The sequence below is a fragment of the Thamnophis elegans genome, chromosome 6 (assembly GCF_009769535.1).
Source record: "Thamnophis elegans isolate rThaEle1 chromosome 6, rThaEle1.pri, whole genome shotgun sequence".
NCBI classification, from domain to species: domain Eukaryota; kingdom Metazoa; phylum Chordata; class Lepidosauria; order Squamata; family Colubridae; genus Thamnophis; species Thamnophis elegans.
In genome coordinates, this window is record NC_045546.1 from 78539346 (window position 1) to 78555544 (window position 16199).

The 16199-nt window shown below is 40.1% G+C and overlaps 1 protein-coding gene across 1 annotated transcript in view; it reads right to left on the reverse strand.

Annotated features, from left to right (window-relative positions):
• Window positions 1–16199, reverse strand: part of GABBR2 (gamma-aminobutyric acid type B receptor subunit 2) — a 426007-nt gene that overhangs the window by 322757 nt on the left and 87051 nt on the right. Inside the window, 1 exon segment of the mRNA XM_032220456.1 lies at window positions 3032–3202. Within this exon segment, the coding sequence (XP_032076347.1) occupies window positions 3032–3202 (171 nt within the window).

Here is a 16199-nt window from a genome sequence, read left to right on the forward strand (position 1 = left end):
CTTTAAAAAAAACAAGTTTACATCATATTCTTATGCATGCCAGTGCTGTGTGGGAGGTAATTTAAGATGGTTCTGACAAGTGTCATCGGCATCTTCATATCCGGTCACATGGGCGGCAAGCCACTCCCATCCGGTCACATGGGTGGCAAGCCACTCCCCCAAAGGAGGCCACGCCCACAGAGTAGGTTCGAACAATTTTTGAAACCCACCACTGAGGCTTTCCCACACATTTGCTGGTTCATTTGCTTAGAATTGATTCCTCAGCTTTTCAGAGTAGCTTCTCTTTGCTGCCCTGATCTCTAGACATAATAGGAAGGGACCTCAGAAGTCTTCTAGTTCAACTCCTTGCTGGAGCAGGAAACTCTATATCATTTCAGACAAATTGTTGTTCAATCTCTTTTTGAAAACCTTCAGTGATGGAGCATCCACAACTTCCGAAGGCAAGCTATTCCATTGGTTGATTGCTCTCCTCATTAAGAAATTTCTTCTAAGTTGCTTCTCTCCTTGGTTAGTTTCTTTTAATATCTCTTATCAATATCTTCTCCCTTGTTAATATATTACTGGTATGATTGTATAGCACCCTGTCTGTATTCCTGTAGGCTTCCTCTTTGACACAACATAGTTGTTGTGTTGTAGAGCCGAGGTGGCACAGTGGTTAGGGTGCAGTACTGCAGGCCACTTCAGCTAACTGCTAACTGCAGTTCGGCGGTTCAAATCACACCGGCTCAGGGTTGACTCAGCCTTCCATCCTTCCGAGGTGGGTGAAATGAGGACCCGGATTGTTGTTGGGGGCAATATGCTGACTCTGTAAACCGCTTAGAGAGGGCTGAAAGCCCTATGAAGCGGTATATAAGTCTAACTGCTATTGCTATTGCTATTGCTATTGCTATTGCTTGAGCTTAGCTGTGAACCAAGGTTTATTATTACTGTATATGCACAAACTTTGAGCTGTAAGCCATAATCATCACAATTATGACAAGTCACGGCTTGGACTATCTTGCTTTGCATGAATTGAGTCTATCTCATATATTCGTTTCACCTTTTAAGTTGCATTACTGAAATAAATGAACTTTTGCACGATGTTCTAAATTTTCGAGTTTCACCTGTACACCCACAATTCAGTTCGTTCCAATGCAGCACAAGCAGTGTGATGTTTAAGCAAATTTTTTTAAAAAAAGAATTGTTTAGACCTTGGCAAGTGGGATTACAGTTCATTACAATTGGTAACACCTGAGCATTTGTTTATTTCTCCCAGGAAGTGAAAAATTGCAGAAGAGAGACTATGGTGAAAAAATAGAACATAGGCTATTTATAGAACACATAATAAAACATAGAATGTAGGCTGGAGATTCTAAAGGAAATAGGATATAATGTATCAAACTACCTCATTTTTAGCTGTGAAGAGTATGCTATGGTAGAAATTTTAAAAGATGAGGGTGACACATGATGGCAGAAGTTCTGAGGTATAAATATTCCTCTTCCTTTATACAGACTAATTGGAACACAAGCAGTTTAAGAAATATTATCCAACATATTTAATTTTGACCAGTGTGTGCATCTCTATTTCTTTTAAGATTTCCAGATAATAGCAGTCTTTGTTCATATATTGCCCACATGAAATATATTCCAGTAATTATTGGATCCAATTGAGTATTAATAATACTGAATATGACAATATATTAATACAAAAATTCTACATGATAAGCCTGTAGTCTGATAAACTATAAACTGAAAGGTAAATAGGAATTTAATCAGAACCAGAATTTAATTAGAATATCATTATCAATAGCAATAGCAGTTAGACATATACCGCTTCATAGGGCTTTCAGCCCTCTCTAAGTGGTTTACAGAGTCAGCATATTGCCCCCACAGTCTGGGTCCTCATTTTACCCACCTCGGAAGGATGGAAGGCTGAGTCAACCCTGAGCCGGTGAGATTTGAACCGCCAAACTGCAGTTAGCAGTCAGCTGAAGTGGCTGCAGTACTGCACCCTAACCACTGCGCCACCTCGGCTCTTCAACAGGTGCTGTGGCAGAGGAAAGTGTTTTATATTTTAAAAATACACTCTAAATTAGCCTAGTTCAACTTATTAGGTTTCTAATGCATTATGAAATTAGTGAGATTTAGATGTGATTGCATAAATGACAATTAGTCATTTATATTATATAAGGTGTTACTTCTAAATGTTTTAACTTATTTCATCCACTTAACAATTATTTTTATTTATTTATTCCATTTTAGATTACTTATTTGTTTTAAACCTGGAAAAATATTCCACTAGCATTCCGACAGGCATTCCACTGGTGCGCTACTGCAGGCTACATCTCCTGACTGCCAATTTGCAGCAGTTCAGCAGTTCGATTCTCACCAGTTCGAGGTTGACTAAGCCTTCCATCCTTCCAAGGTCAGTAAAATGAGGACTCAGATTGTTAAGGGTAATACGCTGACTCTGTAAACCGCTTAGAGCGGGCTGTAAAGCACTATGAAGTGATGTACGTCTTACTATTGCTATTGCTACTTTAATCTATCAGATAAATTATATCAAGAATGTTGTTTGTCAAATTACATTTTTGCCATGCTGGATTATTCTTGTTTCAGCTTTGACCTTGGAAAGTCGATATTTAGAATTGGACAGTAAGTACTAAGATACAAATTTTACCCGATAATCTATCAGTAACATTAATATTTATTCTTAAATATAACAAAATAATATTATAATGATAGGAATCTGTGTATCCAAGATTCCCGGCTATGCAATCTAAATTCTTTGAACAAATAAACAACTCTTAGCAGACAAAAAAGTAGAGTATCACTGAGAAGAGTTAGATTAAAAACCTTTGTAACAAGCCTCAAAGGTAAAATATCTGCTTCAGAAATGATCTTCGGAAAATGTATGCAATTTCTGCTGGTTCAGCTATTAGTTAATTATGTATTATTTTAGAAATATTTCTTAGTTTCATTCTATATCGAGAACATGCCATTTTTGCAACCCAACTCCAACTTCAGTGAGAAGATATTAAACTGCTCTTACCTCAGAAAATCTTCGTATATCTTGGGTCAAAGTTCCTACTCTTTTCCATTTATAATGCTTGAGCAACTTTAAAATTGCGGGGTTCACAGCATTATCGGATGGCACTGTCCGGAAGAAATAAGGATATTTTTTCTTATCTGCTAACTCTGGTGTTGTTGCTGCAAACGAGAGCTGTAAGATAAAACAATTGTAGTTGTTAAAAAAAAAATCAGTATAATCTATTAATCTAGAATTTGCTGTGTTATACTAAATTAAGAAAAGATCAGAGATATGCCTATATCTTCTGTTACAAAATAAATAGTAATGTTGATGGGATACTAAAATGAATGCACATTGGTAAAATAATTTCATAATCAGAAAAAATGGTGATTGGCAACTGGTAATAGTTAGCAGTTGTTATGGCCCAGCAGGAGCCATTGGAGCTGCCACCAGACTCCAACAGCGAGGGGCCCTATGAGTTGGCTCTGGAGGATGTGGAGGACCCTGGAAAGGGTTCAGACTCCGAGCAGAGTGCAGAGAGGCTGGTTGGCCACCAGGAGGCGCCTGAGCTTTCGACCACTGGGGAGGAGACAAGGGAGAGTGAGCCAGACGCCAGGAGTGAGTTGTTCATGGATGCTCGGCACCGAAGAGCTAATAGGCGTAAGGAACAGTTGCGCAGTTACAGGAGGTAATTGCACTCAGCTGGTGGTCATTAGGCTCCTCTCCAGACTATAAAAGGACTGCTTGTGCACATGCCCCTCTTGCAGAAGTCAACGCAGGAATTAATGTTGGAGAACATTATTGTGAGCTTGGCAGGCTGGATTGCTGCCAAGCCTTGTCTGTGCTGGATTGCTGCCCAAGCTTGTCTGTGCCGGTTTGCTGCCAACAGACCTGTCTGTCTGTCAACTAAATGTCGTAACTTATCTTTGTCTCGGAGTGTGTGTTGGTGTGAGACAAGGGGGGTCAGAACAGATAATAATCTCAATAAATTTCATATTAATGTTTTGCAAAATACATTTTGACACTTTAGTGAGAATAGAATTATGAGACTATGGCAATTTTCTATAAGCATGTTTATCTCAGCCCTGGAGAAGATACTAGGGCTTGAATCTGAAACATTTTTAGTGACAAGCTTCTGCCCTACTGTACTATGACAACCAGGGGTGGGTTTCTCGCCCCGTTCCAACCGGATCGGTTGGAACGAGGCTGGCGGCGTCCTCACGCACGCACGCGGCGCGCATGTGCACGCACGCAGCGTCCTCGCGCACGCACGTGGCGTGCGTGTGCACGCGTGCAGCACGCGCATGCGTACTAGCGTCTGCGCGATGCTCCAGCTGCTCCTGGAGGATCGCGCAGGCGTTCTGCGCATGCGTGGAAAGCGCGAAATTCAAAAAAACCGGGTAAGGAGCGGGCGCGGGTGTGCGGGCGCGCGCGGGCGCAGGGGGGGGGCTTCGCCGTTCCCGGAAGTTACTTACTTCCGGGTTCGGCGACCAACCGGATCGCAGGGACCGGTGCGAACCGGTCGAAACCCAGCCCTGATGACAACACTATAATGTTATTGAATAGAATTTCTTCTTGGTGAGATTCCCCCCCCCCCAGTTCTTGGACATTTCCTGCAATTCCCAAAGCTTATCCAGAAAGTAGTGTATATCCATTTCCTTAATCCTAGAAGATTCCTTTGAGCTATTCTGACCATGTAACATTTCAGAGTCTAAGAAGCAGAAGAAATGACAGGAGGAAAGAATGCTATGCAAACAGATCACCCAAACCTGTTTCCACCATCAAACAGTAAAAAACAGTGACTTCATTCATTCACTTAAGACCTTCAACCAAGAGATAATATGATGAATGTCCAAACTATCGATGAGTTTTTTTTTTTCACTTCAACGATCTTTACCAAACTCTAAAGTATTTGGTTGGCTATTTATTTATTTTACATTAGGTTCACATCCCAAATTTATTTTGGTGAAGTTAAGACAGCATACAAAATCCATACATTTAAACATGTCTTCCTTAACCTGTTATTTAAATGCACATTAATTTAAATTCTAATGCTGACATCGTAAAACTAATAAAAGTTGGTATAATTGAATATACCATCAATGCTACAATAGTGGTTTTTTTACACATGGGATAAATAGAAATGAATAATTATTTAAGATGAGTAAATTGTAATTTTATTTAAAATTAAATGTCATTAATAACATGTGATATTTCAATGAAGTTATATCCTTAACAAACTTAATGAACATAAGCAAAGCATATGTGCTAATTTTCTTTCACTCTAGTTAGCTGTTTGTAGTTTCGTAAAAGAAATCAAAATCCAGAGGAGAACTTCATGTATCTTCTTTTCTTTTGGAAGGATATCAGATTGAACACAGCTCCATTCTTATTCAAATTGACCTTTGACATTTTGAATCCTATTTTCTTCCTCAGGCTTACTACAGCATTCTGTGAAACTTTCATCAGGACATGGAAAAAAAATAAAATAAAAGATAGCAGTTGTCTTTCCTGGAGACCTTCATTTTCGTGCTGCCAAACGTTATCCTGAAACTGCTTCTAAACTCCCATCAAGAGTCTTTGCAGCTATTCTCTTGCTTCTTCCTAGAATCTTCTTAACATCCGTACAATAAGACCACACATTTCCAACTAACCCAATTTGAATGTTTATTCTCTATTTATCCAATCATCTGGCAGTTCAAGAGCCTATCAAAGTAAGTCAGAGACGACAGACAGTTGTAATTGGCCTTTCAAATGTTTTATTTTTTTTATCTTTAAACTATAAACTTGATAGTTTAACTGTAACCCATTAGTGCAGTGTTTCTCAACCTTGGCAACTTGAAGATGTCCGGAACTTCAACTCCCAGAATTCCCCAGCCAGCGAATGCGAATGCTGACTGGGGAATTCTGGGAGTTGAAGTCCGGACATCTTCAAGTTGCCAAGGTTGAGAAACACTGCATTAGTGTATAGTATTATATTTCTTTTGGGAATAAAAGAAACTATTTTGCTTCATCAGCAATTGGCAGGCTGAATGTTTATGGAGATTCTCAATCATCCAGGACATGGTTGTCTCAAAGGTGCTTTTTTCCAAAAGGTAACTGAACTTTCTTGGGGTATTTTACCTTTGAAAATATTTCACTTCTCATCCAAGAAGCTTCTTAAGTTCAGAACTTCCAGTCTTGCAATCCCTTTTACCAGAGGTGGGTTCCTATCAGTTCGCACCTATTCGATAGAACCGGTTCGTCAAATCTACTGAACCGGTTAGAAGAGGTTCCACCAGTAGACACGGAAAGCAGGCCACACCTACAGAAGAGGTTCCAAAAATTTTTGAAACCCACCACTGGTCCTTGGATATGATTATTCTACACTATCATGCTCATATTGTGGGAGCAAGCCACTCCCATAAAGGAGGCCACACCCACAGAGTAGGTTCGAACAATTTTTGAAACCCACCACTGCCTTTTACCCTCCTCCATCCATAGCAAACACTTATCTACCTGCTGGCAAGGGAAAGGAGGGGAAGGGAAAGGAAGGGAAGGAGGAACAAGGAGGAAAGACCCCCACCCCCACTCCCGCCACCCTTCCCAATCCAGACAGAGAATGAACCCCCATGTGCATTCTCAGCCTGTATCACCCACTCCACAAGCCCCTCCACATAGCCTATTTGACCCCATGCTACCTCCTGCATGCCTTTCCTAACCCACACGGCACACTTCTATAACCCCTTCTCAACCTGTGTCATTTTAATTTTTGTTCTAAACTAAAAAAAAAAGCACAAAAAACTACAAATGAAATAGTATTAATTTCCACCTTAAGTGGAGAAATAAAGAGATCAGTATTTTTTTAAATGAATGACTATAAATGCAATATATATATATATATATATATATATATATATATATATATATATATATATATATATATATAAATAATATACTATATACTATATACTATATACTATATACTATATACTATATACTATATACTATATACTATATACTATATACTATATACTATATACTATATACCAGTGGTCCCCAACCCCCGGTCCGCGGACCGGTGCCGGGCCGTGGAGTACCTGGCACCGGGCCGCGCAGCGGCCGGGGGCCATGCAACGGCCGACTCTTCACTCATGCAGCGCCGTCGCTGGAGGGGGGGAGCTGCGCGGAAGCACAGGAGCAAGTGAGGCGAGGAGGAAGAATCCCCCGCTACTACACCACCTCCGCCCCCTCCCCGAGTCAGCCGTCCCCTCAGTGAACGCCTCCGCCTCTTTCTCCTTTCTCGCCTCAGTCGGCTCGCCTGGAAGCGAGGCGAGGAGGGGGCGGACCATGCGCTGGAAGCGGAGCCCTTGGAGGCCCTGGCGGCTTCCCCGGCGGTCGTTGCTGGCCGCTCTCTTCTTTTTCTCGCTGTCCTCCTCGGCTCAGTCGTCTCCGAGTTGCCCAGGGAGGGGCGGCGCGCCCGGGACGGAGACGGCGCTTCCCCGCCCGGCCTTGGCTTGTGAGAAGGAACGGCGGGAGAGGTAGAGAGAGAGAGAGAGAGAGAGAGAACGTCGGGCAGCTGAGGGCGGGGGGTGGAAAAGTGGCGGTCTTGCCCACCCCTTCCCTGCCTCCTGCCCGCTCCAGTTGCCGCAGCCAGGGGTGGGGGCTCGGTGCCTGAAGTCTCTTGCCTCTCTTCCAAAATTTCGCCAACGGGCGTCGGTGAAGCGCGCTCTTTCTCTTCCTCACAAAACACATTTCCTTTCCCCCCACGCGTAGTTATTGGCGATATGGACTCTTGGACTCTTACCCAGCCAGATCAGTATCAAACATTTCCCTGACCTCAGCAGAAGCTAGGTTTTTTCTTCTCCTTTCTCTCCTTAATACTGTATTCTTTTTACATTGCTATCCTCTGGCTTATTTAATTTTGCCCTTGCTCTTTTTATCTTTGACCTTGATTAATTCAGCTGTTTATTCCTTAAAATCTACATACAAAATGGAAGGTGGGATATGATTCAGGTGTTGAATTGGGAAGGTGGATTTAAAACAACGCCCCCCCACCCCTGCGCGCGCTCAGCGGGCCATGGTAAAATTATCAAAGGCTGACTGGTCCGCGGCGATAAAAAGGTTGGGGACCACTGCTATATACTATATACTATATACTATATACTATATACTATATACTATATACTATATACTATATACTATATACTATATACTATATACTATATACTATATACTATATACTATATACTATATACTATATACTATATACTATATACTATATACTATATACTATATACTATATACTATATACTATATACTATATACTATATACTATATATACTATATATATATACTATATATATATATATATTTAAAGTCACAACCCCTGGTATGCCCAAATATGGGAGGAAGGTCACACTTCCACTCTCTGTCCTTCAGCTCGTCACAAGAGACCATCCAGACAGAAACCCAATATTTTTTACTGTTGCCTTTTTGTTACATTTGTTATATTCGATTCCCAGCAAGGGTATGGCTAGCTGATGAGAGCTAAATAGCTTGAAATAGATCTATACTAGTCTCCGCTTTATTTATTTATCAGCATAAATATAACAAATATATATGTATGTATGTATGTATGTATGTATGTATGTATGTGTGTGTGTATGTATGTGTATATATATATATATATATATATATATATATATATATATATATACATATATACATATATACATATATACATATATACATACATACATACATACATACATACATACATACATACATACATATATATATATATATATATATATATATATATATATACTAGTGTTCAAGAATTTTTTCTGTTTATTTTTCGCAACCCAATTTTTAAAGAATTAATTTCACAGCAGTGATTTGGCTTCTTATTCAAGAGACTGGACATACCAATTGTTTGTCAGTTAGGCAAATAGGACAGCAACTGAGGGAATGACAAATTATCAAAAATGTGACGTTTTCCTGAGAGAAATCAAAGAATAACGAAAGATAAAAAATAGCTTAAAAGATATCATTTTTAATACAAGAAAAAATGATCTCACATTTATGTATGGGTGTGGGATCTATTTTGTCATGATACTTGATTATACCCTGATTCCACAAAAATAAGACCTCCCTGGATTATAAGCCCAATCAAATTTTGGAGCGCATGCACTAAAATAAGCCGTCCCCTGAAAATAAGCCCTCCCCGAAAATATTGCAACACAAGCAGCAGCCATGAGGTGACCACGCTCACCACCTCCTGCACCTCAAAAATAATAACACCTCCCCAAAAATAAGGCCAACTGCTTATTTGGGGGGGGGGGTGTCAAAATAAAATAAGACCCTTTCTTATTTTCAGGGAAACACGGACATGGAATCCATAGCTGACATTAAACTATACTTATTTCAAATATTATAGCATACTGTCACTATAATGTACATGTAAACATCTTTATTGACATCACTGGGGTTTTTTTATTTCAGAAGTTTTATTTTGCTTTTATTTTATAAAGTAGTTCAAAAGAAATAAGTAAAGTTTTATATCATTCTGGATTTTTTTTCCTGAAAGAAATGTAAAATGAAAAATGTTTAATGTTCTCAGGTATTCCTTAAAAATATATTTTGTTTAGTTTTAGGCCAACGAAATTACTAAATATTCATGTTTTTAATAAAGATTATAGTGGTTAAAGTTTATAATGGTTATAGACAATGATGTGCTGCAAAATTGTAGTTAATATTTCATCAATAATCAAATGTGTAAATTTGTGAAAAAAGCAATTTAATTAACCACTGCTAATCATTTATTAATATGACAACAATTTAAGAACTTAATCAAGGAGGCTTTTAAAATTAATCTCTTTTACTGAAAGCCAAAAATATAATTTTTGTTCAGATTATTACATATGATGTTAATTCATGTCTGGAATGAAAATGTCCAACTATAAGAATTATGCTTTAACCCTTTGTGTTAGCAATTTCTGGTCAAATATATTCATAGCCGTTAAAAAGCTATAGAGAAACAGGCTCCAAGAAAGAGAAATACATTTAAATTGCCAGTTTATTTTCTACATCTTCTTATCTCATTCATAGTAATAGTTTTATACTAGAGTCAAGAATTATTTGCTAGCGATCTCATCGTTTTCACCCTAACATTGTAGTTTCTGCCCTGGAAATGAAGCGTGTTTTTTTTCATCATTCGATAATATTATCATGTCATGTCATTCTGCAATATCTGTACTGGCCCATCAGTTAGATTAAAACAAGAAATAAATCAAAAGCCAGGAAATTGTTCAAAGAACCTACAAAGAACTGACAATCCATCAAGAGTTATAGAGAACAAATTGAGAAGATGAGTAGGGAGCAGTGGTGGGTTTCAAAAATTGTTCGGACCTACTCTGTGGGTGTGGCCTCTTTTGTGGGAGTGGCTTGCCGCCCATGTGACCGGATGGGAGTGGCTTGCCGCCCATGTGACCGGATATGAAGATGCCGATGACTCTTGTCAGAACCACCTTAAATTACCTCACACAGAGCACTGGCATGCATAAGAATATGATGTAAACTTGTTTTTTAAAAGGCATCTTTGGTTTGCGTTAAAACAACTTCAACACACGCAATGTTCTGATTGCACCACAAACGCAGTAGTCATCCTTACCTTCCACAGAGGCCCTGAGTTTTATAAATATGAGCATGATAGTGTAGAATAATCATATCCAAGGACCAGTGGTGGGTTTCAAAAAATTTTGGAACCTCTTCTGTAGGTGTGGCCTGCTTTCCGGGTCCACTGGTGGAACCTCTTCTAACCGGTTCGGTAGATTTGACGAACCGGTTCTACCGAATAGGTGCGAACTGGTAGGAACCCACCTCTGGTAGGGAGAGTAGGAACTTCAGCTAAAGCTGAGAATAACCTGATGCAGCCTTCCTCACTTTATGTGGCATGTTGCACCTGCCAAACCCCAAATATATTTCAGATAATTATTAAAATTACATGTGGATGTGGGGCAGAGAAAAAAGGAAAAAAGGAAAGGAAAGAAACATTTAAAATAGGAATAAAAATGTTGAAACCAGTGCTAGGAGGTTATATTATCTTTATGGGACAGGTTTGGAATGTTGAATATATTGTATGACCATTGTTCTAAAATGGCTACTATGGCATTGGATTATTCATAAAATGGCTACTGTGGTAAACACAGTCATTCCAAATGCATGCACATACCAGAATGTAAATTAGTAATAATGCTTCCTGCATCCTTCCTATGTTTTCTCTAGACTGAATGAATGTTCATGAATGTACATAAAGAGATGAAGGCAACTTGGATTCCTTTCTCCAATCACTCTTTTGAACATGAGTGTCACGAGGTAAATGTTCCCCTATTGCTTCATCCACAATCAGAATACTATCTAGGTTTTTTTTAAAAAAAAAATCTTTAGCACTATTGGTAGATGCTTTTCAGGCAATTTATTTTTCTGCTGATAGGTGACAAAGAATGGGAGGAGGGAGGATGATAAAAACTCAATTAACTACTATCCTGGACTACCCAGTGTTATGATGTGTTCAATCAGGAGCATTGATTGGCCTTTTGCCAAGGTACTGCCAATAGAATGCTAGACTTTGGGCCAGAGGTGGGTTCCTACCAGTTCACACCTATTCAGTAGAACCGGTTCGTCAAATCTACCGAACCGGTTAGAAGAGGTTCCACCAGTGGACCCGGAAAGGAGGCCACACCTACAGAAGAGGTTCCAAAAACTTTTGAAACCCACCACTGGCAAGGATCTTGTAACTTGACAGCTTTAAGACTTGCATGCTTCAATGCCAGAGTTTCTGAATAGCAACTTGGATGGACCTAAGTACTAATTATAGGAGCCGAGGTGGCGCAGTGGTTAGAGTGCAGTACTGCAGGCTACTTCAGCTGACTGCTAGTTCGGCAGTTCAGCTGTTCAAATCTCACTGGCTCAGGGTTGACTCAGCCTTCCATCCTTCCGAGGTGGGTAAAATGAGGACCCGATTTGATTCTGTAAACCGCTTAGAGAGGGCTGAAAGCCTATGAAGCGGTATATAAGTCTAACTGCTATTGCTATTGCTAATTCATAATTTCATATCCAGTCACATGGGCGGCAAGCCACTCCCATTCGGTCACATGGGTGGCAAGCCACTCCCACAAAGAAGGCCACACCCACAGAGTAGGTTCCAACAATTTTTGAAACCCACCACTGCTTTGGGGGCAGTGCTTTTTATACCAAGATACATGCTCTCAATTCAAGGATAAGAAACCAAACACACAAATTACTGCAAATTCAAGGCCATGCCCTCTGATCTCCTGGGAATTTCAACTTGGATGAAACCCTGAGGACTCAATAATTGTATAGCTTTATAGTGTCCTGATCAAGGAAAAGCTACAATTGGTACACCAGACATAACTGTGCAAAGGCTCACTAGGGCATAGCTTTCATATGCTGCTCATGCAGAAGCTATAAACCAAGGTGTCCTTCCAAACTGGGAAAGATAACCTACCTCAACTTCAGAATAGCAATAGCAATAGCAATAGCAGTTAGACTTATATACCGCTTCATAGGGCTTTCAGCCCTCTCTAAGCGGTTTACAGAGTCAGCATATCGCCCCCCACAGTCTGGGTCCTCATTTCACCCACCTCGGAAGGATGGAAGGCTGAGTCAACCTTGAGCCGGTGAGATTTGAACCGCTGAACTGCAGAGAGCAGTCAGCTGAAGTGGCCTGCAGTACTGCACTCTAACCACTGCGCCACCTCGGCTCTTCATAATAGAATAGAATATTATAAAGCAATCACAGCTGAAGCCATGCAGGGGTATATTGCTAGGATATAATTCTGAAACGCTTTAGCTGTTATCAGCTTTTGTTGTCGTCGTTGTTAGCCATTCATTTTGATGGGTAACTTCTGGATTTACAATTCCAGTGTCTCTATTTTCAGGAGCTGGAAGGCTTTTTTCCTAGTTCAATGTCCAGTTCAATCACCCAATCTGGGGTCTGTATCAATTTATTTAGGAGTAATATTTGGTTCTTTAAAAAGCCAACTTAATCAGCTTTGTACTAAAGATGATGTGAATCTGGTCAAATACCAAAACCCAGGAAGAAGATTCTGGGATATTGCTGTTGTGATAGAGAGCCACCTCACTATCAAATCTTAAAATTCCATCGGCATACCCTCATTTCAAGAAAATAATGTGTCTAATTGAATTGATAAATAAATGCAGGATAAACAAAACTGCTGCTTTATTTAATGATCACTTATTCCATGAGTGAAGCTACGACAGTACTGAAGGAGGGAACTTATGACCATTTCTGAATTGATATAGACATCTAGCATCCCCTTACATAATTGCCATTTGCAATCTTCATTGCTGGCTTTCAACCAGCAAAACCAAGGAGGAAGCCAGCATAAATCACATGTCTCACAAACATGTGGCAAGGCATTTGGAACTGCCTAAACTCCCATTGTATGTCAACATGTCATTTGACATTATGCTTTACAACTATGTTGCTTAGCAACAGGCTTACAGGTCCTAATTGCTGTAGTTAACCAAAGATTACATGTATATCTCTCTGCTTTCAGGGTATGAAAGTACATAGATCTTTTTTTATCAATATGCCCAATTTTGCCATGAAGTCAACCCAACACCTGTCATTAAATGTCCTTCATGAAAAAAAAATTTCAACTAAACAATGCTCAGAATTTTCCTATTGAAATGAAAACTTGAGTGTTCATTTTGGCTAGCTTTTGCTCACTCAATGTGAAACTGCAACTTCCATGTATGTGTGGCTGTGCAGTTTCAGCGCAGTACTTTAACAGGGATTCACATAAAACGAGATTGCAAATCCATACAGTCTTTCTCTACATCTGAAAACATTATACTGGTTCTTCACATTGCATTAGGTTTGAGACCGCTGTGCATGTGCAAAGGCATCTTTTAGTGTCTTCGGTTAGCTTCTGGAAATGTTGAAAAAGGCCTTGAGGAACAGCCTTGATGGGCACCTTGCTAAGGTAAATTGCAACAGTCTTACAGACAAACAGTGGTGGCATTCGAATAATTTCACAACCGGTTCTGTGCCCTAATGACCAGCTGGGTAGGCATGGCTCGGTAGTCATGTGGCTGGGTGGGCGTGGCCTACTCAATATCACTCATGTCGATGGACGCTTCGCCTTAGTTGTTATAATATAATAAGGGTTAACAGGAGAAGCAGTCTCTGTAAGCAGGGCAATAAAGATTAGGCTAGAAACACCACCAGGATGTTTCCTTCCTGCCTTCCTTACAGGATTAGCCCTGTAAAGTTTATTTATTTAAAATAAATAAAATAAATAAATAAATAAATAAAGTGGGGGGGAAAACAAAATGAGATTTTGTTTCTAAGCAGTTCTCCCGAATAGGTATGAATTGGCCAGAGGTGGGTTCCTACCAGTTCGCACCTATTCGGTAGAACCGGTTCGTCACATCTACCGAACCGGTTAGAAGAGGTTCCACCAGTGGACCCGGAAAGCAGGCCACACCTACAGAAGAGGTTCCAAAATGTTTTGAAAACCACCACTGGTCCTTGGATATGATTATTCTACACTATCGTGCTCATATTTATAAAACTCAGTGCCTCTGTGAAAGGTAAGGATGACTACTGCGTTTGTGGTGCAATCAGAACATTGCGTGTGTTGAAGTTGTTTTAACACAAACCAAAGATGCCTTTTAAAAAACAAGTTGACATCCTATTCTTATGCATCCCAGTGCTGTGTGTGAGGTAATTTAAGGTGGTTCTGACAAGTGTCGTCGGCATCTTCATATCCAGTCACATGGGCAGCAAGCCACTCCCATCCGGTCACATGGGCAGCAAGCCACTCCCACAAAGGCAGCCACACCCACAGAGTAGGTTCGAACAATTTTTGAAACCCACCACTGGAACTGGCTGAATCCCACCACTGCATACAACATATAAAACATGTTAAGTACAGGGCTCCATTTAACATCCGAACACCTATTTTTCTGCAGGTAAAATAAGATGAAAGTTTAATTACTCTTAAATGCAATTTTTCTCTCACAGTTGTTCTTAACACTCACACTTAGTATTACACAAGGTTATCAGCTGATATATTTAGAGCTCAGCGCTTGCAAGTGTAACAACAGCTGTGAAAGTAACTGCTTTATAATGACAATTGGGCAGCCATGTCAGCTTCGTACCTCTAATTTGTCTCACAAGTATTTTGAATAGATACTTGAAAATGAGGGAACAGTAAAGAATTGCAATGTATTTTACATCACTAAATGGAAATGCTTTTTCTAAATATTGTACGTGATGGGTATTCAGTGTTGTTATTTTTTTTGCAAATCAGAACACTCAGTTGGAAATAAACATTGGAGATTTTTGTACACTAGCAATATTATTATTGTGTAAGCATTGTGTAATATAATTCAAAAATACTTTGCAGGAATGATAGAACAAACATGCTATAGCAGAAAAAAAACAAATCAGATTTTTCCTCCATTCCACCTTTGAGCCAAGCAAAAGTCAAATGGCAGGGAAGGTACACTTGTCAGCTTTTGCTTATTATAAAGATGTTAAACAGAAACGGGAAACACAATTGGGAATCCTAGTGGATATAACCAAGGCCTAGATTATGAATTATAAATCTGTGAAGATGAACTGATGATATAGAAAACTGTTGTGGCCCAGCAGGAGCCGTTGGAGCTGCCACCAGACTCCGACAGTGAGGGGCCCTATGAGTCGGCCCTGGAGGATGTGGAGGACCCTGAACAGGGTTCCGACTCTGAGCAGGGCGCAGAGAGATTGGTTGGCCACCAGGTAGTGCCTGAGCCTTGGATCAGTGGGAAGGAGACAAGGGAGAGTGATCCAGAAACCAACAGTGAGTTGTTCCAGGATGCACGCCGTCGAAGAGCTCGGCGTCAAGAACAACTATGTAATTACAGGAGGTAATTACGCTCAGCTGATGGTCATTAGGCTCCTCTCCAGACTATAAAAGAGACTGCTTGTGCCACGCCCTTCTTGCAGAAGTCAATGCTTTGACTAAAGAGAAATGAACTTGGCAGGCTGGATTGCTGCCAGAGTTTGTTTGCATTTCTGCCAAGGTTTGTCGGACTTGCTGCCAAAGTCCTTATCTATTTGTTTACTTGGCTTTCAGCCACCGAGAGTCTGGACTTGCTATTAAAGGACATT